Source organism: Acinonyx jubatus, chromosome E1 (genome assembly GCF_027475565.1).
Source record: "Acinonyx jubatus isolate Ajub_Pintada_27869175 chromosome E1, VMU_Ajub_asm_v1.0, whole genome shotgun sequence".
NCBI lineage: Eukaryota > Metazoa > Chordata > Mammalia > Carnivora > Felidae > Acinonyx > Acinonyx jubatus.
This window is the reverse complement of record NC_069397.1, coordinates 15,264,114-15,291,005: the sequence shown is the minus strand read 5'-3', so window position 1 is coordinate 15,291,005 and position 26,892 is coordinate 15,264,114. Positions and strand designations below refer to the sequence as shown.

The following is a 26,892-nucleotide window of genomic DNA, read 5'->3' as shown; positions in this document are numbered from 1 at the left end:
TCAGCTCAGACTCAAAGCCCATATCTTCAGAAAAATATCAGTTTGGCCAGTATTAACTTCTGCTTTGAGATGTGGATGAGAAAACCATCTGTGAAGCTGGAATTTTCCTTTATTTACAAGGCAAATAGGAGTGGGTGATTAAGAGAGCCCAGCCTGGGAGAGGGCATGGGTAGGAACTGCAGGGCAGTGTGAGCCTTGATGGAGTCCCACATGAAATTCAGGTTTGGCCGGGTCCATGCTTGCCCCGAGTATCTGGGCTTAGAAACCCAAGCAGCTGGAGGCGGGATTACTCAGGCAGCAGAACCATAGGAATCAGGTAGTTAACAAAGACTGAAACAGATTCTGACTCGGGTCCTGTATCGGCTGTAATCCAAGCTTTAACAAAAGCTGTAGAATTGAAAGCTAAGATTCAGCCTAATCTCAGCTGCCTCTGCTTTGCCACAAAGGTACTAGATCCTAAATTTAGATTACCTTCAACACTTGTGCTGAAGATGGGAAAGGGGACGTTTTCCTGCTCTTTATTCTCTTCCTGATTACTCCACGAAGTGAATTATTTATCTTTGGGCCCCAGAGCCCTCTTGAGCAATTGCAAGGGCACATGGAACTGAACCATACCGATATTTGTAATGCTTCGTGCTAGTTTGTGATTTTTCAGAGAATCTTATGGGATTTGCAGGGTCATTAATGAGTCCTGCAGCAATAGTAGCTGTGACTGAGCACACGGTAGGTGGAAATGGAATCCATTTGCACAAAATTACCGTAGAGGAAGCATCACAATATGGTGTGGTAAAAAGGACCCTGAGACTTGGGGTCCAATCCTTCCTGTGCTCTTAATGGCCCCTGTGATCACGAGTGGTTGCTTCCCTCCTCTGGGCTCAGTTTCCCCGTGTTTAAATACGAGCACTGAATCAGACCCTCACATGGCCCTTCTAGATTTATCATATTACGGAGTCTGAAATATTTTTGAGCAATAGATTGCCTGTGAAGCTATTTTCTTTTCCTTTATGTTATCTTTAGAATACCACATTGACTTAGTTTGTATTGTGGTAAAACATACATAACATAAAATGTACCGTTTTAAGCATTTCTAAGTGTACAATAGAATTAAGCGCATTCATGTTGTTGTGCAGCCATCCACCATCCACCTCCAGACCTTTTCATCTTCCTAACCTGAGATTCCACTCCCGTTAAACAGTAACTTCTCATTCCCTCCACTCTACTTCCTGTCTCTATGAATATGATGCTTTAGGTACCTCCTGGAAGTGGAGTCGTACCAAGTCTGGCCTTTGGTGTCTGGCTTATTTCACTTAGCGTGTCTTCAGGGTTTAGCCATGTTGCAAAATTTCTTTCCTTAAGGCTGAATAATATTCCATCATATGTACATACACTGTACTTTGACCATATTGAACTTTTTAAAAATGCACATAATTCAAAACCATCTGGAAAAAATATTTAAAGCGAGTTTTAGATTTTTTTCTTAAGCCCAAACACCAAGAAAAGGGGAAAAGAGAATCAGGTATGCATAATGGCAGTTGGAAAAATGAGAAAATAGGATGGTTATTCTTGGGCACAGTTCTCAGGTAATCTCCTAAAAGTGGCAGGGCATTTGTAAGCATTCTTTAAAAAAAAAAAACAAAAAACAAAAAAATAAGTGGAGGGGCCCCTGGGTGGCTCAGTCAGTTGAGCGTCTGACTCTTAATTCGGGCTCAGGTCACGATCTCACAGTTCGGTGGTATCGAGCCCCACGTCAGCATGGAGCCAGCTTAGGATTCCCTCTCCCCCTCTCTCTCTGCCCTTCCCCTACTCCTACATGTGCATGTGCTCCCTCAAAATAGATTAATTTAAAAAAAAAGTTTTTAATGTCAGTTCTTCCAAGATTAATCCTTAGATACAGTAAATCCCAGCAAGGGTTGGGTTGAGTTGGGTTGAGTTGGGGGTAGGTGGGAGTGTGGGTATAAATTGATAAGTTGATTCTAAAAGTTAGATAGAGGGGTACCTGGGTAGCTCAGTTGGTTAAGCATCCGACTTCAGCACAGGTCATGATCTCACGGTTCATGGGTTCGAGCCCCCCCATCGGGCTCTGTGCTGACAGCTCAGAGCCTGGAGCCTGCTTTGCATTCTGTGTCTCCCTCTCTCTCTGCCCCTCTCCCACTTGCACTCTGTCCCTCTCTCTCTCTCTCTCTCTCAAAAATAAATAAACATTTAAAAAGGGCTTAAAGTTAGGTAGAAATGCAAAAGACCAAGAATACCTAAAATACTATTTTTAAAAAAGAACAGAGTTGGAAGACTTAAATCTCAGGCTATCAAGACTTCTTTTAGTAGGGCTGTGTGGTGCAGGCAGCAGAGACAGATAGGCCAGCAGAACAGAATCTAGTTCAGAAATAAACCCACACACATAGAGACACTTGATTTATGACCAGGTGGCACTGTAATTCAGCTGGGGAGGGATGGTCTTCTTGATAAACAGTGCTGAGTAATTGGATATCCATATGGGGAAGAAAATTAATTTTGACCTTTACCACACACCATATACAAAAAAATCCGTTCCAGCAAGGACATGGAGAAATTGGAACTCTCATACGCTGCTGGTCAGAATATAAAATGCTGAAGCCATTGTTGGGAAACTTTGGCAGTTTCTCAAAAAGTTGAACATAGAGTCACCATATGACCCAGCATTTTCACTCTTAGATATAAAACCAAAAGAAGAGAAAAAGTACGTTCACACAAAAACTTGTGCACAGATGTTTATGGCAGCATTATTCATAGTAGCCAAAAAGTAGAAACAACTCAGACGTGTGCCAGCTGATGAGTGGATGAACAAAATGTGGTATAATCTCACAAGGGAATATTATTCAGCCATAAGTAGGAATAAAGTACTCACTCTTGCTGTAACACAGATGAACCTTGGAAACATGCTAAGTGAAAGAAGCCAGATACAAAAGGCCATGTACTGTATGATTCCGTCTACATGAAATATCCAGAATGGGCAAATCTAAAAGACAGAAAGTAGATTCATGGTTGGTGAGGGCTAGAGGTGGGGAGGAGAGAAAGGGGTGTGACTGCAAAGGGGTAAGGGGCTTTTTACCCCTTACCACCTGGGGTGATGAGATGTTCTGGAACTACATAGTGGTGATGGTTGCACAACCTTGTGAATATACTTAGCTAAAAACACTGAATTGTACTTTTAAAAGGCGAATATTACTATATACGAATTGTATCTCAGCTTTTAAAAAAATCAATTCCAGGTAGATTAAAGCTCTAAAAGTGATAAGACAATAAAGCTTCTGGAAGATATAAGAAAATATCTTTATGACTTTGAGTTGGGCAAAGATTCCTTAACAAAACATTGAAAGTACTAATCATCCAAGAAAAGATTATTTGGAATAATTAAAATTCAGAACTTATTTTCATCAAAAAACGAGCTACAGAGTAGCAGATGATAGTTGCAATACATACAACTAACAAAGTACTCATTCTCAATATATTTTTAAAACCTCTGACATATCACTTATATGTGAAATCTAAAAAAACAAAAACAAAAATCATAGACTTGGAGAATAGAATGAGAGTTGCCAGGGGCTGGTGGAAGAGGGAATATTGGGAGATGTGGGTCTGAGGGTACGGACTTTCAGTTACAAGATGAGTAAGTTCTGAGGACCTAATATACAGCATGGTGACTATAATTAATAATAGGTATTTTATGTACTTGACATGTGCCAAGAACAGGTTGTGAGCATTAGCACCACACACACACAAAAACAATTAATTGCCTTGATCTTGGTAATCACTCCACAGGATATATGCATACCAGGTCATCACATTGTACACTTTAAATATATGCAATTGTATTTGTCATTCTTCAATAAAATTGAAAAAAAAAAAAAACACTAAAAAAAAAACCTAATAAATCAATTAGAAAAAGATGATCAACCAATAGCAAAGTGGCAAAAGACTTAAATAGGCAGTTCAAAAAGAAGATACCTGGAAAGCCAATAAATGTATTATTAGTCATCCAGGGAAATGTAAATGAAAACCACAGTGATATCAGAATGGCCAGAACGTAAAAAGACTGACAATACCAAGTGTTGGTGAGAATGCGAAGCATCTGAAACTTTCATACATCGCTGGTAGGAATGGAGATTGGCACGGCCACATTGGAAAACTGTTAGGCCACCTCTACTAAAGTTAAACACGTATCTGTCTACCCCATGACCTAGCAATTCTACATTGGGCAGATTCCACCCCAAAGAAATGAGGGTGTATGCACCAAAGACATGTACAAGAACACTTATAGCAGGGTAATGAGCAGTAAACTAATACAGAGGCCAGAAGAGTAGTTACCTTTGTCGGGAAGGCGGGGAGAGCACTGACTGGAAGAGAACATGAGGGAGCCTTCTGGAATACCACAGATGTCCTCTATCTTTAATTAGACAGTAGAATGTCTATGTATGTAAAAGTTTATGAGGCTATACACTTGGTTTTCCTATACTTTACTGTATGAAGCTTTCATCTAAATTTAAAAGGGGAAGAAAGGAGGGGCGCCTGGCTGGCTCAGTCAGTGGAGCATGCACCTCTTCATCTCAGGGTTATGAGTTCGAGCCCCGTGTTGGGCATAGAGATTACTTAAAAGTAAAATCTTTCGAGAAAAAGAAAAAGGGCACTATATGTTAACTAACTTGGATGTAAATTTAAAAAAGAAAAGAAGGGGCGCCTGGGTGGCGCAGTCGGTTAAGCATCCGACTTCAGCCAGGTCATGATCTCGCGGTCCAGGAGTTCGAGCCCCGCCTCGGGCTCTGGGCTGATGGCTCAGAGCCCGGGGCCTGTTTCCGATTCTGTGTCTCCCTCTCTCTCTGACCCTCCCCCGTTCATGCTCTGTCTCTCTCTGTCCCAAAAATAAATAAACGTTGAAAAAAAAATTTTTTAAAAAGAAAAGAAATGGCATGTCTCCTCACCTTGGTCCATTCCTTGGACCATTCCTACCTTGGTCCATTCGTTCCTTGTATCTTCAACTGTGCCACCTCATTGAAGAAGAACTTAGCAGTGTGCACATGCTTCTATGCCTTCTAGGCGTGTGCCTTGATCTTCTCTTCTTAAGGTTTTCATCACTAGTGCCAGTCACGATGTCCCCCAAGAGTTGTAGGAGGCTTCAGAAGTGAACCCTCCAAACTTTCTGCTGCTGGGTGATGACCTTTCACGGGCATGGGGTGCTGGCCAGCCTTACGCCCCAGGAGCACACCAACAAGAGCTATAGCACCCCAAAAATTTTCTCTGAGGCTCAAACAAATTTGGCTGATGGCCATCTCTTTCTCCAGTGCTTCATGCCTAAGAAGATGAACTGCTAGCTATTTTCGACGGGGAAAACCAGCAGATTTTCATGATAAATGGGGCTTTTCACCTGCACTTCCTACAGACAGCTGCAAAGTCTGTCAGACTAACTCTTGCCTTTTCTGACTTCATTGCTTTTTGTAAAACCTGAGACCAAGGTCTCCCATCTGTTCAGCTGTCTGGTGAGAACAGAATTTTATTGTGACTGGCCAGGGACTGAAAATGTCATCTCTCTCAAGATATGGGAGACCCAGAGAATTATGTCAAGTTCCTTCAAAACTCTTCCTGTCACTTAAGACTATACAATTATTTATGCATATAATATATCTCTGGGAAGTAGGAAGTGTAGAAAAAGTAGGAAGTATCCCCATGTGTTTTAAAACCTAATCGTGTTTTTCCCACCGACAAATAATGCTAAGACATGGCTTTGATTTTGACAAGCCTCTGAAAATTAGCTACATGGAAGATAAAGTTGAATCCTCACCAAGCGTCAAATAGCATTCCATAAAACAAAACAAAACAGAGAAGGAGTGACAAAAAAAAGAAAATATTAATATTCCCAGTTAACAAAAGTACAGGAACTAGTGTCGGGAACACTGGTGTAACGCGTAGCTCGGTCAGATCTTAACGTGCTGTAGTTTGCTTTAGTTTTTCTTATAAAGGAAATCATACAGTTACTACCGAAGCCCGCTGTGGACTCTACCCTGCCATTCCCCTCCCTCCGTGCCCAAAGGTAACCATTATTCTGATCTTGATTTTTATCATTCCCGTGTGTGTTTTGGTATGTTGCGTGTGTATATATTCTCAAATGATACGTGATTTTGTTTTGCATTTTAAAACTTTATGCAAGTGGTACTAAATGTATCATTTCCCCACTTGCTATTTTTGCCTAACAGTGTTTTTTGAGATTTAACCACATTGATATATGTTGTTTGAGTTCATTCATTTCAACTTCAGTATCTTGTTCCATTGCACAAATATGCCACCATTTGTTTGTTCATTCTGCTGTTGATGGACATTTAGATTGTTTCCAGTCTTCTGCTTTTACTTTTTTTTTTTAATGTTTATTTATTTATTTTGAGAGAGAGGGCATATGTGTGTGAGCAAGCGGGGGAGAAGCAGAGAGAGAGAGAGAGAGAGAGAGAGAGAGAGAGAGAGAGAGAATCCCAAGCAGGCTCCATGCTGTCAGTGCAGAGCCCAGTGAGGGGCTTAATTTCATGAACCATGAGATCATGACCTGAGCTGATATCAAGAGTTAGACGCTTACCTAACTGAGCCACCCAAGGCACGCCCAGTCTTTTGCTTTTATAGACAGCAGATGCAGGGAACATTTTTCACGGGGGCAAGAATTTCTCTCAAGGATGTAAGTGTGAGGGCTGTGTTATGGGTTATGCACATGCACAAGCAGGAAATGTTACTGAATTCCCCCCAAAGTGCTTTAATTTATACTCTTACCACAAGTGTGAATTTCATTGCACTGTATCCATGCCAACACTTGATATTATCAGCCTTTTTACTTGTGCCTATCTCATGATTATGAAATGGTATACAATTGTGGTTTTAATTTGCATTTACTAGATTACTAATAAGGTTAACTATCATTTCACTTGCCTTGTAGGCACTTCAGTTTCTGCTTCTGTGAGTTGCCAGTTCAAATCTTTGCTCCACTGTTGGTGTTATTATTGCTTTGGGGTTGCTGATCTTTTTCATGTTGATTTATAGGAATCTTTATGTGTTCTGAATGGTATTCCTTTGCCCGTACCGCACATACGCTTTTCTAGTTTGTCTTTTTCCTTTGCTTATGTACCTTTGATATAGCCTCATTTTATTTTAAGCGATAGATTTTTTTTTTAATTTTTTTAACGTTTATTCATTTTTGAGAGACAGAGCAGGAACAGGGGAGGGGCAGAGAGAGAGAGGGAGACACAGAATCCGAAGCAGGCTCCAGGCTCTGAGCTGTTAGCACAGAGCCTGACACGGGGCTCAAACTCAGGAACTGCGGGATCATGACCTGAGCCGAAGTCAGACGCTTAACCAACTGAGCTACCCAGGTGCTCCTAATTTAGTTTTTAACGGGCAGAAATTATACCACATTTTTTTCTAGCTTTATTGAGATATAATTGGCATATAACATTGTGTAAGTATAAAGGATACACAGTGTGTTAGTTTGATACGTTAATATCTTGTAAAATGATTCCCGCCACAGCGTTAATTAACACCCCCGTCCTGTCACATAATTACCATTTCTTTTTTGTGGTGAGAACATTTAAGATCTACTCTCTTACCAACATTTAACTGTGTCATCTTGGTTTTTTCCTGGGTAATGGGAATTGTATGTAACAAATGTTTTTCCTTTTATATTTCTGTTTATTTTCCAAATTCTCTCCATCAAGAATGGAGAAATCAGGAAAATGCTTGCTTTTGCTTTTGGTTTTTTTGAGAGAGAGAGAGACAGAGCATGGGGCAGGGAGGGGCAGAGAGAGAGGGAGACACAGAATCAGAAGCAGGCTCCAGGCTCTGAGCTGTCAGCACAGAGCCCCACGCAGGGCTCGAATTTGTGAACCACAAGATCATGACCTGAGCCAAAGTCAGACACTTAACTGACTGAGCCACCCAGGCGCCCCAGGAAAATGGTATTCATCAGCATAGGTATACTAAGTGCTGTGTCCCCATGAAGTGGCTAGTAATCTGCTTCATTCCCACAGCTGCTGCTGGACACCCATTCCTTGAAGATGGTCCTGCTTGATCTACCTTCCATTGGCTCACAGGTGGTGAGGAAAGCACCTGCCAGTTACACTAAAATTGTTGTGAAAGGCATGACCCGGGCAGAAATGATACTCAAGGTGGGTCTTGTGTCTTCCTCAGGGTTTCTATTAAAAGGGGCTGGTTATCTGGTGGTTTATTCGAAGGACTACTGGTTTTGAAAGTACAGATGAGGGCTGTCCCCATCAGCCCCAAAGGATTGTCCACATTCTTTGGCTAGCCAGATTTGGGCCTCATCAGAGATTGTTGAAAGTCAGTGGACAGTTACTCAGGGGATCAGTAATTCTTTGTGACAAATGAATTTTTCATTGTAACGGGATCCTCTTGTAGGACTTGGCCAAGATTGGAAATTAGGTGGGGCTGTCGCTGTGAATCAGTGTCTGAGTCAAGGATCTCTTTACTTCTCAGCAGGAATTTAGCCCAGCTATCAGTTGCTCACTTTCCCACGTAAACCTCTTTAGCTTTCTATACCCTGCAACTTTCCAGGAACTCCAAGCAGATGTTGCAGTAACTGAATCTGATCAGCAAATAGGCTTTAACGGGGGCTTTAGGCCCCGTTTAACAAACTATTATATGTGGGGTGATGATATGGAGAATGTCTGAAGCCTTGAGCACCTGCATCTGATTTTCACCTGCACTTGTTGAGAAGAGAGGGGGGCCTGTTTGGGGGAGGGGAGAAGGCTGGAGAACAAATGGAACTATCATGAAATGTTCCTAAAAGTACAGGGCCTGTAAGCTCATCAGGCCTGTCTCCCAAACAGAATGGCTTGAATGATGGCGGGAGTGTAGAGTAGCTATGTCCCATCAGTGGGACCAGGTGAGGTTCCTGCACAGACCTTGAGCTCAGGCCGGAGGAAACTGGAAGCGGCCTAATCGGCTTCTTCCCCCAGCTGGCTCACTCACCGGAGAGGGGAGCGTGCAGTTGGGGAGCGATCTGCAGGGAGCGTCTGCGTGAATACGGCTTGTCACCCTCTGGTCCATTCTCAGGAGTTCCTGCATTCCAAAACCAAAGCAGAATGGATCTGAAGATTGTGATGCCCTCAGTTTCCTTCTGTTTGTAGATTAATTGACAGTTTAAGTGCATGTAGTTAAATGAAGTTCAGGTTTTAAGTCTTGAAAGGCAACTTTGGGATTTTTGTCCTTGAGAAAATCCATTTAGATCTATGGGTTTTGTGAGTCATTCCTCAGGGATAAAGATGCATTGGGACAGTAGGAGCAGGTATCATGAACCCCCATCTCAGAACAGGAGGCTCTCCGGCACAGCGTTTCACAAATGGTCCCGATACTTAAAAACCACGTGGGAGGACCCCACCCCAGGTCTCTGAGTTCAGATCTTCAGGGGAGGCACCTAGAAATCTACACTTAAAAAGCAATCCAGGTGATATTTATGCTTTAATAAATTTAAGAAACATTGCTATAATTGAACGTTGAGATGAAATAGGCCGTCGGGACATTTCTGAGTTTAGGGTTGCTGCCGCTTAAGGAAATCTTGCAGAATCCATTTTGTGGTCAGCTTGCAAGTAAGGAAAAATGATCCCCTGCTTTCCAGTCATGAGTTTTCCTGCAGGCCCACTCTTGTCTCCCTCCCCTGCAGGTAGTGATGGCCCCTCACGAACCGTTGGTGGTGTTTGTTGACAACTATATCAAACTCCTTACGGACTGCAACACAGAAACCTTCCAGAAGATACTGGACATGAAGGTTAGCTCTCTGTCTTGTTTTGTCCACACTTGCACATCCTTCTCACACGCGGTGGTTCCTAACCAGGGGGTTGGATACGGGCTCCTGGGGAGCTTTCTCAGAGTGCATCTGCCTAGCCCCAGGCCACAAACCAGATTCTAAGACGTCTTCTGAGGAGAAGGACCCCGGACAAAATAACTTCCTGACTCTGCTGGTACCTCCGAGCCCCATGGAGAACCAAAGGCTCAGCAGAGGCTGGGGGCGGAAGGAGTGAACTGTCCCTTCTCTCCGCCCCTTCTTTCTCTCCTTTCCTTTCACCCGTTTTTCTTCCCTCCGCTCTTCTCCCAGGCTACTACCCACGGCAGGCAATGCCCCCGAAGGAAGTGTTCATCTTCAGCCTAGAGCAATTATGCTGTTTGCACAGCCGTGGCTAACAGCACACGAGATATTGCACTCTCCCCTGGGGACTTACTGGGGCCAGATGTCATGATTACCCACCTTTCTCTTTCAACTTCAGGGGCTGAAGAGAAGCGAGCAGAGCAGCATGCTGGAGCTCCTGCGCCAGAGGCTCCCCACCCCGCCTTCAGGGCCAGAAGGCTCCGGCTCACTGTCACTACTGGCTCCGACACCAGAACAGGAATCCTCTCGCATCCGCAAACTAGAGAAACTGATTAAAAAGAGACTGTAGGAGCATGCATGGGGCACTGTTTTCCCTGGCTGGTGGCCCTCAGCACCCGGCTGCCTGGAAGCCCCCCCACCAATCCTGCATTCCCCCTGACTCTCAGATCATCAATCCTGAAACCTCCTGGGACATTTGGGTTGTTCATGTGTCTTCTCCATGACCTGTCTTAATTCTTGTCCTAATCAAAAAGCCAAGCAAGGGCAGGGTGATAAAAAGGCTACAGAGTTGGTCTTTGATTCTATAGCAGAGGCAGCGGTGGGTGAAAGGGCCCTGCGGTTCACTTGTGTTCCTGAGCTGCTCGTCACTGGCTTTACAGCCTCACCTCTGCTGTCACACCTTCTGGCACGTGGCCCTATCTGCCCCACCTGGCCAGACAACATGGGTAGAAGCCCTGGATCTCACCCCTTCCTCCATTTGCTGCTGTGGGAGGTTACCCCTGCAGCCAGATGCTAAGATTTGTGCTCCCTGTTCTGTGGGCTTGGGTCTGGGGCCTGAGCTAATGCAGTGACACAGTACAGCTGTAGGACATTAGTCTTGCCTGATGAAGGCAGTGGAAGCAAGTGCATTCTTCCTTCTAGATCCATCTCCTGGTATGTATTGTCATGCCTAGGCCAGGTTATCTCAGTAATCTCCGGTCCCCTCTCTGTATGTGTCTCAGGAGAAAGTCCCTCTGTGTGTCTCACCCAGGAAGACTGTATGTGCTAGGCCTCAGAAGCAGGTGCCCTCTGTGCCCTGGGGCTTCTTGCCTGGGTATGGGGGTACACCCATATCTGCCTTGGAGAGAGGGTTCTGCTCGGCATACTCACCGCATGCTGTAAGCAGATTATTTTCTCCATTTCTTTATTCCCACTCTAGCCCTGACTTCTAGGGGAGGGATTGCCTTCTGTGAAAAGAAACTAGGAAGTTTTCCTAGAAAACTTGTCCTAGGCTTTCTCCTCAGATGACGCTGTGGGACAGCACAGGAGGCCTGGGCCCTCTAATCCCCTTCCTGGCCATGTATTTTCTTTTTTTTTTTTTATTTTTTTTTTTTTAACATTTATTTATTTTTGAGACAGAGAGAGACAGAGCATGAACGGGGGAGGGTCAGAGAGAGGGAGACACAGAATCTGAAACAGGCTCCGGGCTCTGAGCTGTCAGCACAGGGGCCCGATGCGGGGCTGGAACTCACGGACCACGAGATCGTGACCTGAGCCGAAGTCGGCGCTCAACCGACTGAGCCACCCAGGCGCCCCCTGGCCATGTATTTTCAAATCCACATTACTTTCCAGAATGATCTGAAACAACAGAGGTGACGTGAGGTGCCAGAACAACATACCTTCGGAACAGAGTGTTGACCTTAAACACCTGCTCAGAGCCTGTGCCAGCCCAGAACACAGCCTGACCCCCGGCCTGCCCGGCCTGTCCACTGGCTCTCAGCCAGCATGGCTTTGCAGAAGAGAGCTGCCCCCTAGAGCCGCTCAGTCCCCACATCATCCTGCAGCATGAGAACGGGCAGCATGTCAGGTAGCTGCCCTGACTTGCCTGGTTCAGTGGAAACCGAGCCTCAGTTAACCGGGACCGCAGCCTCAGGGCAGCCACCGTTCGTGTCTGCATTGTTCAGGAATTCTGAACAATGTGTTGGCCAGGTGGGGAGAGAGCACGAAGGAAGAAGGAGGAACTCTTTACAGAAAATGCACATAACAGGCCCTCAGGATAAAATTGGGATATCAAATAGCGCTCAAAAATGAGTTTTCAGGATAGAGGAAGTTTCCTGAAAATCCATAAAGCTTGTGACAGCCATAAAGGAGGAAACTTTAAGGTTTGAAAACCAGACCAGGAACTGATTATTTTTCCCTTTCTTGTTTTCCAATGCAACCAGTCTGTGCGGCGCCCCTTCCCCTCCATCAGCCTTGTCCCAGACTCAGCCCATCGGCCGCAGCTTTGATCCCAGGCCTCACTTCTTCACCGGCTTCCAGTCTCTTCTTGCTAGTCAGTATGACTTGTATGTGCTGAGCGTCTCAAACTGGACAACACCGAGAAGAAAGTAAGAGGTGTGACCTTTGGCTGAGCTCTCTTAGGGAAAGATTGCTAAATGAGAAAAGTGCAGAAAGGCCGGGGAGGGGACGGGGCGAGCACAGGCCGCACACTGCCCGGACTTCACTTTGCCGGGACAGCCGTCCTGCTGTCCCGGTGACGCCCCACAGCGCGCACTGAGGGAGGTTAACATTCTCTTCCTGCCCTTGAAAGAAGGGCTGATGGGCCCATCTCCAAACAGCACAGGCACTTCAGCCATCTGTCATCAACCTGGGGAGCCGGGAGAGCCAGTGGACTCTTGCACCTGGTTCTTGTCACTCTCGGTGTTTATAGACCCGCACTTCTCTCTCTGGTTCATTCTGAGGAGTTGTTTTCTGGACGTCTCCGTAACGCATTGAGATGTCAAGCCGCTGTTTCCCCCCCCCCCCCCCCCCCGTTGGTGGTCACAGCCAGGGAAGTTGCTTTCTTGATTTATTACATTGTCAGTAATCTCCAAGGAGCCCACAGATGTCAGTAGGAGTTATGCTAAATGTCTCGTTGATAGAGTCTGAATTCCGCGTATGCATCTTCTAAAGACTGCATGTTTCTCAACTGGGGGTACGCATCAGAATCACCTGGGGCCCATTTTACAAATACAGTTGCCTGGAGATTCTGAATCAGGAAGTCTGGAGTGGGGTCTGGGCATGTGGGTGACTGGAACATTTACCCCCCTTGTTAGAAACTATTGCAATAGAGCGACATTTGCTTTATCAAAGTGTTCCCGTAGCACGTTTTCGTGAAGATTTATTTTTCCCAACTCTCTAAGCAAGTGTAAGTACTGTATCGTTGAGCTGGTACCAACATGGGAAAGATTCTTTGCTAACATCCAGGGGCTTTAATTTGAAGCTTGTGTTGATGACAGGGACCATGCCAGAATTGTGCTGTCCCCATACAGACTAAGATTCTCGCCGTTTTGACAACCTGGCCCCAAAGAGAAATTTGATATATGATTGTCACTTCAAAATAACATATATAAAGGAGATAAAAACAGTAACAAAGAACTCTGTTATTAAGCTAAATTAGATATTGTGCCCATTCCTCCCCCCCACTTTCTCTAACTCCTAAAAAAACAACAAAAAAAAAAACCAAAAAACAAAAAAAAACTTGAAGCCACTTTATGTGGTTAAAATACATATTGGTAATTTGTAATTGATGAAGATCTACTTTTATGGACAGACTTCCTGACAGCTGGCTTAGGGGTGGCCAGGCCGGAGAAACTTCTGTCTGAATCATAACCATGTGATAGGAACCACAATGGGTGGACAGAGTGTTTGGACCCCCAGGTTCGGTTCTGGAAGTGAAACTGTCACCACTCCTCCCTCTCTTAAAGAACCAAGAACTTGTACCTAGGACTTTGCCCCCAGAAAAAGGTGCCTCCTTTCTCAAGCCAAGGATGGCTCTTGGGTGCAGATCAAATGGGACTGAGAGCAGGCTGCGAGGGAGCAGGGTGACATTTACGGACCGGACAGGGCGAGCAAGCACGTCTGCGGCTGCTGCCTGATGTGGGGGTGCTCCACCAGCCCATCCTGAATTGCTGTTGGACAAGGAAACCTAGCTCCCTGTTTACGGAATGCTAGGGGAAATGCCAAAAGGTCACAGCTGGAAATGTAATTCCTCTCCCTAGGAGGAGAAATCTCCAGAATAACTAGCTGGCTGACGGTGAGAGCAAGTGTTTCACACTTCTCTACTCCAAGTCAGATTTCTAAAAATAAAATCATTAGAACTGCATCGGGCCATTTAAACAATAGCCTTGGAAACACGGACACATGAAAAGTTGGCATCCGTTTTATATCGTAAATCTCAATTTCCAGTCTGATCCTAGTATTTATCAAAATAGATAGCCTCCCAGACCCTCAAAGTTCTATACTTGTGGGAGATATCAGTTTCCTTAAAATAAAGGGACTGCTTTTTTGTGTAAATATCTTTCATTTCCCCCATCTGGAAGTGATTTCGCGGTGCATATTGGAGCATAAAGTACTACAGTTAATTAAAGCATTACTGGATGTCATTTGCTAGGGTGTATTTCCTTACTGATGACAGAAAACAGAACGGACAATAGGAAAGAATCAGGAAGCCTGTGAACCTCGGGCCCTCCGCAGCGTCTCCCCTTCTCCCCGGTGAAGATGTGCCCCTTCCCTGACGGCCGAAGGAAGCAGTGCCTGAAAACAGACTCGTTCATCAGCGCGGTCCTGGCACGTCCAGTCTGCTGGACACCTCTAAATACGTGTAGAGCGTGCTGCGTCCGATCTGGAACCCTTCTTGTGCTCTGAATTTCTGTCCTGTTGACTTTCCCTTCTCCACCTTACTGTTCCGGTCATAGCCTGCTTTTCCATGTGACTGCAGATGAGTTCTGTCCTGTACACAGTAAGTTAATCCTGTTTCCGTAATAAGTGGGTGGGCATTTTGCAGTGAACTTTTTGGGAAGTCTGGCATTTCCCTCAGCGGTGGAAAATCTGTTGCAGCACTTCCATTAGGCTGGCTTCAAGAGCCTTACCTAGTTTCCATTCTGTATTTCCACCCCCTCCCCACTTCACTGGGGTACCCAGAGATCAATCTGATGAGAAAAGAGACTTTTCCTTAGAACCCTCCAGAAGAGCAGTGCGAGGTGGCTCACCTGCCCCGTTCTCGTCCTTGTCACCGACATAACCAGCCCCTGGAGAGCAGCAGGGTAGGAAGAATGTGTCCATCGGAAACAAAAGCAGCCTGAGACTGGAAATTTCTACAGAAGGACCTGGTCTCCAGGTCCGGTCACGGCACTTTGACTTGACGTTGGACGAGTCCTTAGTCCTCCGAACCTTAGTTTTCAGGATCTGTAAAAGGGGATTATAATTAATAGGACTGTGTAGGTCACAGGAGACCAGGTTGCGTGCACACGCTCTGTCAGCCATCAGGCAGTGTGAAAAACGAAGTAAATGTCCATTATCACTCGCCAGGCCTGAACCACCAGTGCCCGGCCTGGCTGGATGGTGGGTGGCCATAGGGCTTGTTCTGTCCCTGGACTGACTTGAACAAAATGGCCAGGTGACAACATAACCATGCTGCTGTGTGCAGGCTGCCTCGGGGGTGAGCAGCGGAATAGCTAGTCTTTGCCTTTTAAAAAAAAAAAAATTGTAATGTCTATTTATTTTTGAGAGACAGAGAGAGACAGAGCGTGAGCAGGGGAGGGGCAGAGAGAGAAGGAGACACGGAATTCAAAACGGGCTCCTAGGCTCCGCACTGTTAGTGCAGAGTGAGCCCGAAGCGGGGCTCAAACTCACAAACCGCGAGATCGTGACCTGAGCCAAAGTCAGACGCTCGACCGACTGAGCCACCCAGGTGCCCCAAGTCTTTGCCTTTTCAGGTCATGCTTGTGATATCCAACTTATTCAAGCGTTTTAAGACTCTCCGAACCCTCTATTCCCCTTGTCCTAACAGCTGCTATTTCCACAGTATTTAGGGATAACCGTACAGACAGAAAAGAGCTTCCTCCCTCCTGGTGGTGGTGGCTGGGCTGCCTGTTGTGGAATATGTGGCACGTTTCCTCTGAAGACAAATTAGAAAGATTGCCAAAGGCTCCCTTCCAAACAAATTCTTTAAATACGGTGTCTCTGGTGTCCATAGACCAGACTTCAACTGGCCATTCATGGCAGGGACAGGATTCCTGCCTGCCCTCCTTCTTTTTTTTTTTTTTTTTTTTTTTTTTTCCCCTTTCCTACAATACCCAAAAAACTACGTAAGAATATCTTGGGACAGTCAGAGGTTCACCAGCTATTTGCATTACTTTACAGTTGCCTTTCAAAGAAGTTTAGTCCTTTCCCAAGGCCAGCTGAATCCCTATAATCTGGGTTTTCAATCCGCTTTGGGGATATTGATACAGAGAATGCTAAGTGATAGAGGGATATTAAAGTTAAACAGGGTTCAGCGCTTTGTCCCCTAGGGATGTTTATCACTTAATCTCAGGGCTCTGGTAGCTTCTGCTCAGTAAGCAAATGGAATTTGTACAATTGCCGTGCCTCCTCCCATTTGGAGTCATTTTTCAAAAGTGAGAAATTAAGAACAGCTTCTCCACAAACTTTCCTTTGCTTCTGAGGCCAAGGAAATTATTTGCAAAGCGGGCAGCCACTTTCCGGAGAGCCAGGTGAAGTGATGGAGAGAAACTCTATCTTCTTGTGCATGTTTGCTCTGTGCTGATGGAAAAGAAAGGCGGTTCTCGGGGAGAAGGGAAGCAGACCATCTGCTGGAGAGACTGCGTGCCCCAGAATTATTCCCAAACTAAAGCACTGTGGCTGGGCTGCCTGGAGCAGACCCTGAAGAGCATTAGCAGGCAGACGGAAAAATAGCCAATGTTGTAGAAAGGAAAACATGAATTCACACACAGAGACAGCCCACGACCTTGTGCCCAATGCCTGTTGCCTTGCTGGCATGGCTCTTAAAGTATTCATGCCGTTGGCACTACAGGTGGCTGGCTATGCTGTCACAGGAGGGCGCCCACTGTAGGTGAGGTCCCAGCTGGGTTCGTCCGGGCCCTTGGCTGCAGCCCCAGCTACCCATACTGTCAGGCAGGCAGATCATCTCTTTGATCGTGAGGGGGACCAAGGGGTCTGCACTCTTCCGTGCTCTCTGTATCTGGATGGGAACCAGCTGCTGAGTATTTACTGCATCCTGAACACGAGGTGCTACCTCGTGGGATCAAAATCGCTGCTAAGCAGGTGTGGCCAGCTCCATTCTGTCGACGTGGACCTGGAGGCCTGGAAGGCAGATGCCACTGCCACGGCCAGCAGGTGGTGGTGCCAGGGTCTGACTCCTGTCTCAGTCCACCCATGCTCTTTGTGCCACACCTGTGGCTTTCAAATTCACGAGACACCATTTTACGTGGGACTCTCACTCTACAGAAGTACTTTATTAATACGTGTTACAAGTTCAAGTAACTTTCAAAGCAAATCAGAGAGAGAGCATTGAAACCACTGCAGTAAATAGAAAGCATTTTAAATCCCAGGTGATGGATGACACTTTATCAATCCCGGCATCCAACTTATTTCTGTGCTTGGCTTTGGTTGCACAGAATACAGAAAGCTTGATTTAATCCAGCTTAGAATTTGCAGCTAACACAGTTCTGTTTTAACAGCCCTCCTTGCAATCCCCGACACCCTTCAGTTACACAGACGTGACAAGGACTCTTGATCCTGAGGTCTACGGGTACGTGAGCAGCCCCAACGGCACATGTTAACACACAAAGGGTCTGTATCATCGTACGTTTGCACCCGAGACACATTTGAGGATGCATGTTGTACTGTTACAGTTTTGAATATTTAGGTATTTTTTAATATGTTTATTTATTTTTGAGAGAAAGAGAGAGCAGGTGAGCAGAGGAGTGGCAGAGAGAGAGAGGGAGAGGGGGAGAATCCCAAGCAGGCTCCGCACTGTCAGCTCAGAGCCCGACGCAGGGCTCGATCTCACAAACCATGAGCTGAAATCAAGAGTCAAGACACTTAATTTGACTGAGCCACCCAGGTGCCCCAAATGTTTAGTTTTTAGAATAGGTTTTAAATATGCACTCTTGTGGGGGCGCCTGGGTGGCTCGGTCAGTTGAGCGTCTGACTTCGGCTCAGGTCATGATCTCACAGCTCTGTGAGTTCAAGCCCCACATTGGTCTCTGTGCTGACAGCTCGGAGCCTGGAACCTGCCTTGGATTCTGTGTCTCCCTCTCTCTCTGCCCCTAACCCACTCACATTCTGTTTCTGTCTCTCTCAAAAATAAACAAGCATTAAAAAAAGCAATTTTTTTTAAATGCACTCTTAGGCAGAAGTTAATAGTGAACCTTTGTGGAGCTCCTTTGCCCACCAGAACATCTCTGAAGAACTCCAGATTCGCCCAGAAATCAGTTTGGAAGCTGTTACCCTCATTAATAGCTGCCACGCATGACTTTTCTGACCTCAGGGTGGAGTGGGGTGGGCTGGGGGGCAGCGTCACCTTTGTACAGGAGAGAGCACCGTTTCATTTGAAATTCACTACCCAGTCAGCAACACACCTGACCCATCACCCACATCCCATGTGGAGACCCCTGGAGGCCCTGCCACCTTTAGGAAGAACATCAGGGGCCCCTGGGTGGCTCAATCCATTGGGCGTCCGACTTCGGCTCAGGTCATGATCTCAGTTCGTGAGTTCGAGCCCCACATCGGGCTCTGTGCTGACAGCTCGGAGCCTGGAGCCTGCTTCGGATTCTGTGTCTCCCTCTCTCTCTGCCCTCACACTCTATCTCTCTCTCTCTCCTTCAAAAATAAACAAAGGGAGGGAGGGAGGGGGGGAGGAAGGAAGGAAGGACATCAGAAGGCAAGGAGCCCCCAGTGCAAGGCAGCTGTGCTCTAAGAACAAAACCGTGCCAACTGGAAGGGACGGCGGAGGCTTGGGCACCATTTGAGGGGAAGCCCATCCTTCTTTCAAATCTCCCACGAGCCCCACGGGTTACACCTGTGTATTGGTGCTTCCCCAACCCCCTGGGACTTGAAACCTAGAAATGGTAACATTTGTGCTTCTGTCACCTCACGCTTGGGCAAATGGGGTGCTAAGGCCAGAGGTGATGGGCGCGGGGACTGTGGCTGCTTCAGGGTGCACCCACACACAGCCCCATTGCTGAGGGGAATCGGTGTGGTCATTTGCTGTGTGTTAGTTAAAGCGGTGGCTTGGCTCTGGGGTTGGGAAGCTCCAAATCGGAGCGTCAGCATTAGGTAGCATGTTTACTTGTTTGGGGAACGTTGGTCAAATTCTCTTTTGCCGATGGGAAATTGAGGCTCTGAGCGTTTCAGTCACTTGCTTTCTCCCTATTATGATCCCACCACCCTCCCAGCCCCCATGCTACTGCTGTTGTTTTTGTTATCATTTCAGATGAGAGGGACAGCCTCTGCCTGCATCCCCCACACGCGTTTCCTCTTAGAAGGTATCCAGTCAGCTACTTTCCAGAAATGTTTCTTGGAGGTCGCTGATGATCTTGCTAAACTTTCATTCTCTGTGCACTCTCCATTTATTTGATGAGTCCTCCCCACCCCTCCCCGGGAATTCTCCCGAAACCCCCGTGATGCCTTGCTTTCTTGTTCCAGTCCCTCTTGGTCTCCTTCACTGGCTCTTCTTGACCTGAGTGAGCCTTGACTGTGGTCAGGCCCCAAGGTCTTCACTCCAGATTCCTTCAGGCAGTGTATTCATCACAGGTGCAAACACCTGCTGTGCCTTCGGAGGCTTCTCAGATTTTTAGCTGGTGTCCTTCCCCTCAGCCTACCTTCACGTCCCATCATTAGCTCCTGTGTAACCCCCAGGTAGGCTCAGCCCCCTTCCTGGAACCCCCCATGTCTCTGTGGCACCACCTCCCTTCCCTGGCTCCTGCATCACCAAGCCTTAGACTCAGTCGCACTTGACAACTCTCACCGTCAACCAATACGGTTACTTGATCCTTGATCTCTGAATTATTAATCAAGAGAAAATGCAACTTGCCCCAACAAGTCAAGACTGTTGGCCCCCGGAAGGCCTGGGAGGTGGGGTTTCAGCGTGGGGAAGCCCCTCTCTGTGGTCTCCCGACTGGGCCCAGGGACTTCCTCTTCGTTCTGAGGCTTTCTCAGAAGGAGCTGGTGTGAACCTCACTCCAGCCAGTCTCCTGTCTCCTAACTGGCAACACTGATGGTTCTGAGTGTTTCCTGGGCTGCTGCTTCCATTTTCTTTACCTTATAAAATGTTGCAACAGTAATACTCCTCTTTAAAGCATCATATCGGTATTGCTGTTAATAAGTTAAAACAGTGTGGCAAGATACAGGGGAGGCAGGGTTGGGTGGCTCAATCAGTTGAGCATCCAACTTCGGCTCCAGTCATGATCTCACGGTCCATGAGTTCGAGGCCCGCGTCGGGCTCTGTGCTGACAGCTCAGAGCCTGGCGCCTGTTTTAGATTCTGTGTCTCCCCCTCTCTCTCTCTGCCTCTCCCCTCCTTGCTCTCTGTCTCTCTCAAAAATAAACATTAAAAAATTGAAAACAACAACAATGTGGCAAGATATCAAAAGTCCTGCTCTCCTTCTAGACTTTGTCTCTATACTGTGGGGGGTGGGGGGAAGAGGGGCTTTTGCCAAAAAAAAAGTCAATAGTAAGCAGCTTAACAACAGAATTTAAGACATCTTGTTCTTCAGCATATAGAGATCTATTGATTTAAGTGACTGCCTGGTATTTTATAGTTCAGATATATCATTGTTGATTTAGCTAGTCTCCCATCAATCTATAAACAGGTGGTTTGTATTCTTTGGCTGTTAGAAACACCTCATCAGTGAGGCTCTGTGTAAGTATCTTTGCTTACTTGTTCTCGTCTTTTTGTAGGATACTCTTCTAAAATTGTCCTGTTCCCCTTTAAAGGATGTGCACATTTAGAAGGTTGCTAGCTCTTTACCAGAACATCCTCCACAGAGATGGTTTTGTTGCACACTGTCCTCGATGGTGTGTGTGTGTGCCCACTTCTCCACATCACTTGCCCTGGATATTTTTTCCTGCTCCTTGATCTAGAGGATGTGGTTGCAGCTGTGCCCAAGGAGACCCAGGAAGCAGAAGTTCCCCTTTGGGTTTTGTTGCAGAAAACCAAATGTGACCCAACTGGTGCCGTATCATGTTGCAAGAAAGCTTTCTTATTAAGCAAATGACCTGTGGCTTCCTTCACGGTCAGGGCTGCTGGAGGACGTGCTTTGTTGGGTCCCTCATGACAGCAATGATTATCCTCTGTGCATGAGAGAGGTGATAGTTTGATGTTAAATTGGGCATCCTTCCTATTCCTCTGTACCTCTCCACTTTCCCCACCACTCCGGGAGCAGGCAGGGTGTCCTGTGTGCATTGGCCTCAGGTGCGAATGGGGGAAAGGATAGAGATGGAATAGCTTCAGTTCCTAGCTTCAGACCTATATAGACTTTCGTGATTTTGTAGTAGAGAGGAAAGTCTTGAGTGGTCTTTAAAGCCGTGGCTGGCAACGCAAGAGTGTTGGGATAGCATTTTGTTTTGTTTTTGTTTCTTATTCTCTTTTGTAAAGTATTTTTTTAAGTTTATTTATTTATTTTAAGAGAGAAAGTGCAAGTCAGGGAGGGACAGAGAGAGAGAATGAGAGAATCCCAAGTAGGCTCCACATTGTCAGTGTAGAGCCCGATGCAGAGCTCGAACCCACAAATGTGAGATAATAACCTAAGCCGGAGTCAGACACTTAACCGACTGAGCCACCCAGGTGCCCCTTGTTTCTTATTCTGAACATGTACCTTTAATTCTTTTTTAAGTAATCTCTGTGCCCAATATGGGGCTCGAACTTGCTACCCTGAGATCAAGAGTCGCATGCTCTACCAACTGAGCCAGCCAGGTAGGTGCCCCTACCGTTAAATTTTAAGAGCCAGGGCGCCTGGGTGGCTTAGCTCGTTACGCATCTGACTCTTGATTTTGACTTAGGTCAAGATCTCACAGTTCGTGGGACCAAGCCCTGGGTCAGGCTCTGTGCTGACAGCCTGGAGCCTGCCTGGCATTTTCTCTCTCTCTTCCTCTCTCTGCCCCTCCCCTGCTCACACTCGCCCTCTTGCTCTCTCTCTCTCTCTCTTTCTCTAAATAAATAAACATTAAAAAAATAAATTTTAAGAGCCAAAATTCTGGAGAACTTTGCTTACTATCCACGCCATCATCACAGGACAGTGGATTTTGACATAAGTATCTTTTTCCATTTTAAAGGAGGATTTTGACGGTCAGGAAAGGAAAAACTAGAGGGAATATGACTAGGCAGAGAGGCTGAAGGTCTACCTTCAGAGAGGTGAACCTCACCACTCTGGGCTGAGCCCTCTGGAGGTGGAAAAGACCCCCCATAAGTTTGAGGGAAGTCCTGATCCAGAAGCCATTACCCAGCTTCCAGTGATCAACCTAGGAGACCACAGACCCCATAGAGAAGCCCTGCGTTCAACAAGGCACCCGAAGGAAGAGAAACTGTGTGTGAGGGTATTATGTAGACAGACAGGCCTGACAGAGGTGCACCTCACAGAGTCCCTCACACTCCCATCATGGGGAGGTGACGGCTCCCAAGCCCCCTGAGTTCCCAGAAGTAGTGAAAGGGCCAGCTCATTGGAAGATACCTTAGGCTAGGGCAACTGTGATGCAGAACAGGTGGCCTATGGATATTGAAAACAGAAGGTAGCATTCCAGGGCCCAGCAAAACAAGCTATACTTTAGTGGAGGCCAGAGAGAGAGGAAGATGACCGTGGACCAGGCACTCATCCCAGCCACCCCATCCTTGCTGCCATGATGTTCTATAAGCCCCTCCAGATGCCACCCAGGCAAAAGAGAAAGACAAGAATATTAATTACCCAAAGCCACTAGTCATTTCCAGAAGATAAGAAACTACACTGAGTTAGCAAGACAGTTTTCCATTGAGAGAAAATGGGGGCATAGGAGCTAAACTGAGTCCAGTTAAAAAAATTAAAAGAGTATTAACCTTTCGTCTGCCAGTGTATATAGTCACAAAACAATCCCCATTACAAGTGAAGAAGAAAACTAACAGCTTGTGGCCGCGTACTTGACATGGCATTTCCAGCCGAGAGCATGTCTAGACTAAGCCAGCCACCCTAACCTTTGCTTCCCTTGATCACCTTCGCAGGATGCATGTCCGGGAGTGGAACTAATTGACTCCAGTAGGGATTGAACTTGGAGCCCTGGCCAGGTCTGCAGCGCTCAGTGCTCTCTACCCAGTGAAGTTAAGGCAGAAGAGAAAGATGACCGCCAAAGTTCTGCGACGAGGTCTCAAGATCTAGTCCAAGACTGTTAGGCAAACTCAAGGAAACGTGATTGGATTCCAACATGCCCTTTATCCCCAGTTTAGGCAGTTTATCCTGGGTGTGGCCACCAGAAAGCTCCCCAGGTTGACCACGAAGCAGGTAGCATTTGGTAGAGAGGATGCTTTAGGGTCTACTTCTCGGTAATCAACAAATACCATCAGAGCTCCCAGCCTTCACCTGTTGTTCCTTCTGCCTTCTCCCCGCCCCTTCCTTGCCAGCCTGTTTCATACTTGGTGTGCTAAGATCAGCACACATGCTACTTCCTCCGGAAATCTTTGCCCAAGCTTCACCTCCCTTCCTCCCCAGGCCGGGTGGAGCCCCCTCTGTGCTCCCACACTCTGCCTCTCACAGAGTAAGCCCTTGGTAGGTGCTGGTTGAATGAATGGGTCTTGTGGGAGAGCAGGCTTACTCAAATGAATCCCAAGTGGATTTTGGTAAGAGCTACCAGCCTTGGGAGTAGAAGTGAAATGCATTCTGGTGGAACAAGGCCAGGAGATTGCTGGTAAATAGTATTTCAATGAGGAGCCCAGAACCCAGATTTTTTTTTTAATGTTTTATTTATTTTTGAGACAGAGACAGAGCACGAGCAGGGGAGGGGCAGAGAGAGAGAGGGAGACACAGAATCCGAAGCAGGCTCCAGGCTCTGAGCTGTCAGCACAGAGCCCGACGTGGGGCTCGAACCCACAAACCGTGAGATCATGACCTGAGCTAAAGTCAGACGCCCAACCGACTGAGCCGCCCAGGCACCCCTGAACCCAGATTGTTTACTGTCCGTGTGGGATGGAAGGCCCGGCCGAGCTTGTGTTAACTGCTCTCTTGACTACAAGCGTATAGAAGGACAGGCAGGCATTGTGTCCTATGCAGAAGGCCTGTCTTGGGATGTGGAAGGTGATGGCGTCTGGCATTCTAGAAACTCCTGCTTCCAATACCACCCACTAACACCAGAAGGCCCTTTCTCTGATCCTTTACCTGGCGGCTCTGGCCTGAAAAGCCTGCCAGGCAGACAGACAGCCTTGATGTAAAGGAAGGTAGCTGATCTCCCTGGGATATCAGAGTCCAATTTTCAGTCTTCAAAAACAGGACGTGGAGATGGGATTTGGGTGATATTTGATGGTTGTCTGGTGAAGCAGAGGTCCCCAGCTGAGGCTAGAGTTGAGTATCTTCATCATCCCCAGGTCCAGACAACCTCTTTCCGTGCAGGACCCCGGAGCCTCTAAGAGAAGGGGCCAGAAGGACAGGCCTGACTCAGGGGAGAGAGATTTGGAATTCAAAGGGGGGTTTTGGTTTTGTTTGTTTGTTTTACTATTTGCCTCTTGGCCTAGCCCTTCAGGGCTCAAGTTTGAGTCCTAGGGCAGGAAGCAGGCATAAAGGAAGCCACACTGCTCCAGGACCGCACTACAAATATAGCCTCCCCCCGCCGCCTGTGTTGGCAGCAGCGGCCCTCAGGGCTCCGGGTAGGGTAGCACCTGGTAAGGGGCAGCGGCATGGCTGATGGTGGTCTCCGCAAGGGCAGCCTGCTGGGGGGCCGTGGTGGGACACTGTCACATGACTTAGCAGAAGCAGAAGCAGGGGCGGTAGGGGCAGGAAAAGGGAAATTAATAGCAGGCATCCCATGTGTATGACCAGATTTATTTATGAGCACATGAGAGGCACCTTCAGAAGTTTCCAGAAATGCTTGTCCGTGCTTGGGGTCATCCTGCAAAAGTGCAAGGTCAAATTCCAGTTACCCCCCAGCGATACGGCCTGGGAAAACAGGAGACAACACTTTCTTCACGACCTCTCTTCCCTCGTCAAGTCCTTCCCCCACCCCTGGCTAATTTTCAGTAAAGACTCAAAACTGAAAAACATTTCTTCAAAGGCACGTAAATGTCTTCAGCAAGTATCAAGAGATTCCAGTTGTACATAGCTGCAAACCACAGCCGCCTCCTGCCTGCGTGTATCCTGCTTTGAATTTGGGGGAGGAGAGGAAAGCACTTAGGGGCCCTGGCTCCCAGGAAGGACACCATGGGTCAGACCATCACTATGGAGCCAACTGGCCGCCTCCACGGGCTCCCACTCACCATCTCTTCCCACACAGCCGGGCAGGCCGGCGTCCCCGGGTGGTCCTGAAACACCATGGCGTCTCGAGGCTGCCTTTGGAGCGTGGCAGCGCAGACCGGCCATCTGTTGCCCAGGGACAGTGACAGCACACCCTTCTATCATGCCTTTCAGCCAAGGAGCCAAGGGGCTTAACTTCAATTGCTCAACTAAGGGCTCTTTTTCTGGGCTGCAAGTCCTGTCCAGTGTGAATAGGCAGAACGGAGCCAGGAGTGCAAGTGTATTGACGCAGGTCCAAGGAGGCCATGTGCCCCAGCTCTCTGCAAAATCCCATCTGGGTTTTATTTTGCAGAGGCCACAGCCCTTTTCTGTGTAACTAGGGAGCATTTGGGAGCACAGCTCTCAGCTTACAAATCAGGAGCCCTCAAGGACGGAGTCGTATTTGGGGTCACAGGGCTCTCCCCCCAGGGGACACCAGCCTGACTCCATCCCAAGCTGCATGCAGTTTCTAGGTTAGTGTCGCCAGCTGTGCTGGACCAGGTGTCTTCCCACCTGACCAGGTGGTCTCCCAGTTGAAAGGTCACAAAAGGAGCTGAGCCGGGGGGTGGGGGTGGGGGTGGGGTGCCTGGGTGGCTCAGACGGTTAAGCATCCAATTCAGCTCAGGTCATGATCTCACAGTCCGTTAGTTTGAGCCCATGTCCGGCTCTGTGCTGACAGCTCAGAGCCTGGATTCTGCTTCAGATTCTGTGTGTGTGTCTCTCTCTGCCCCTCTCCTGCTCAAGCTCTGTCTCTGTCTCTCTCTCTCAAGAATAAACATTTAAAAAAACATTAAAAAAAAAAAAAACAGAAGAAGAGGAACTGACCTGTTCCCTCAGGCCCACTTCAACCTGAAATTGCTAAGCCAGAACTTGGGTGTCCCTTGGCTCTATGTGGCTCACACCACCTTTGTGAGTGTCAGGGCTCAGGGTTATAAACCATCCTCACCAATGCCTGTGCACACACTCCTGTGAGTATATCTTTTTATTCAGTTCCTTTTTTTTTTTTTATTGAATATGGCAGGTCCCTTTCAATGTTCTTTGAAAACTCTAATCTTAATCCCAAAATACTTATGGAAATAGTTTAATTTAAAAAAAAAAGCATTTTGGTTGATACAGGTGCATGTGAAGGAAAGGGGGGACCTGATTCAACACTAAGGCAAATCCGCTGCTCTGTGAATTCCAGAACTCCAGGGCCCAGTGCGCTGGGACTGCAAGGTGGCACGGGGCACGGGGCACAGGCCGGCATGCTGGAGCCGTCGCTGTTTTTAATCCTCTGGCTGGCTGGGTTTACTGAAGACAGGCTGTTCCAAAACAATAAACAGCAGCAGTTGTGGGGGTCCTGCCCTGTTCTTGTCTGATTCAACTCCATTCAGCCATCAGCTTAATTTAGTGCAGAAAAAGGGAAAATGCAGGACTGGCATCATTGTTAGGCATCTTTTTTTCCTCAGACCCTGCTGAGAAAGGCCCCAGGCCAGAAGCCAAGTCCTCTGAGGACACCGGTCTCTGTGAACCAGGCAGGGGG

At 47.1% G+C, this 26,892-nt stretch overlaps 1 protein-coding gene across 1 annotated transcript in view; it reads left to right on the top strand.

The window, feature by feature from the left end:
* The window catches only part of VPS53 (VPS53 subunit of GARP complex), a 132,706-nt gene extending 121,260 nt beyond the window's left edge, over positions 1–11,446 (top strand). The window contains exons 20-22 of the mRNA XM_015074281.3: positions 8,031–8,168; positions 9,683–9,787; positions 10,284–11,446. Coding sequence (XP_014929767.2) covers positions 8,031–8,168; positions 9,683–9,787; positions 10,284–10,454 — 414 coding nt within the window. The 3' untranslated portion in view covers positions 10,455–11,446. The remainder of the gene's footprint in view (positions 1–8,030; positions 8,169–9,682; positions 9,788–10,283) is intronic.
* Positions 11,447–26,892: the final 15,446 nt, after the last annotated feature.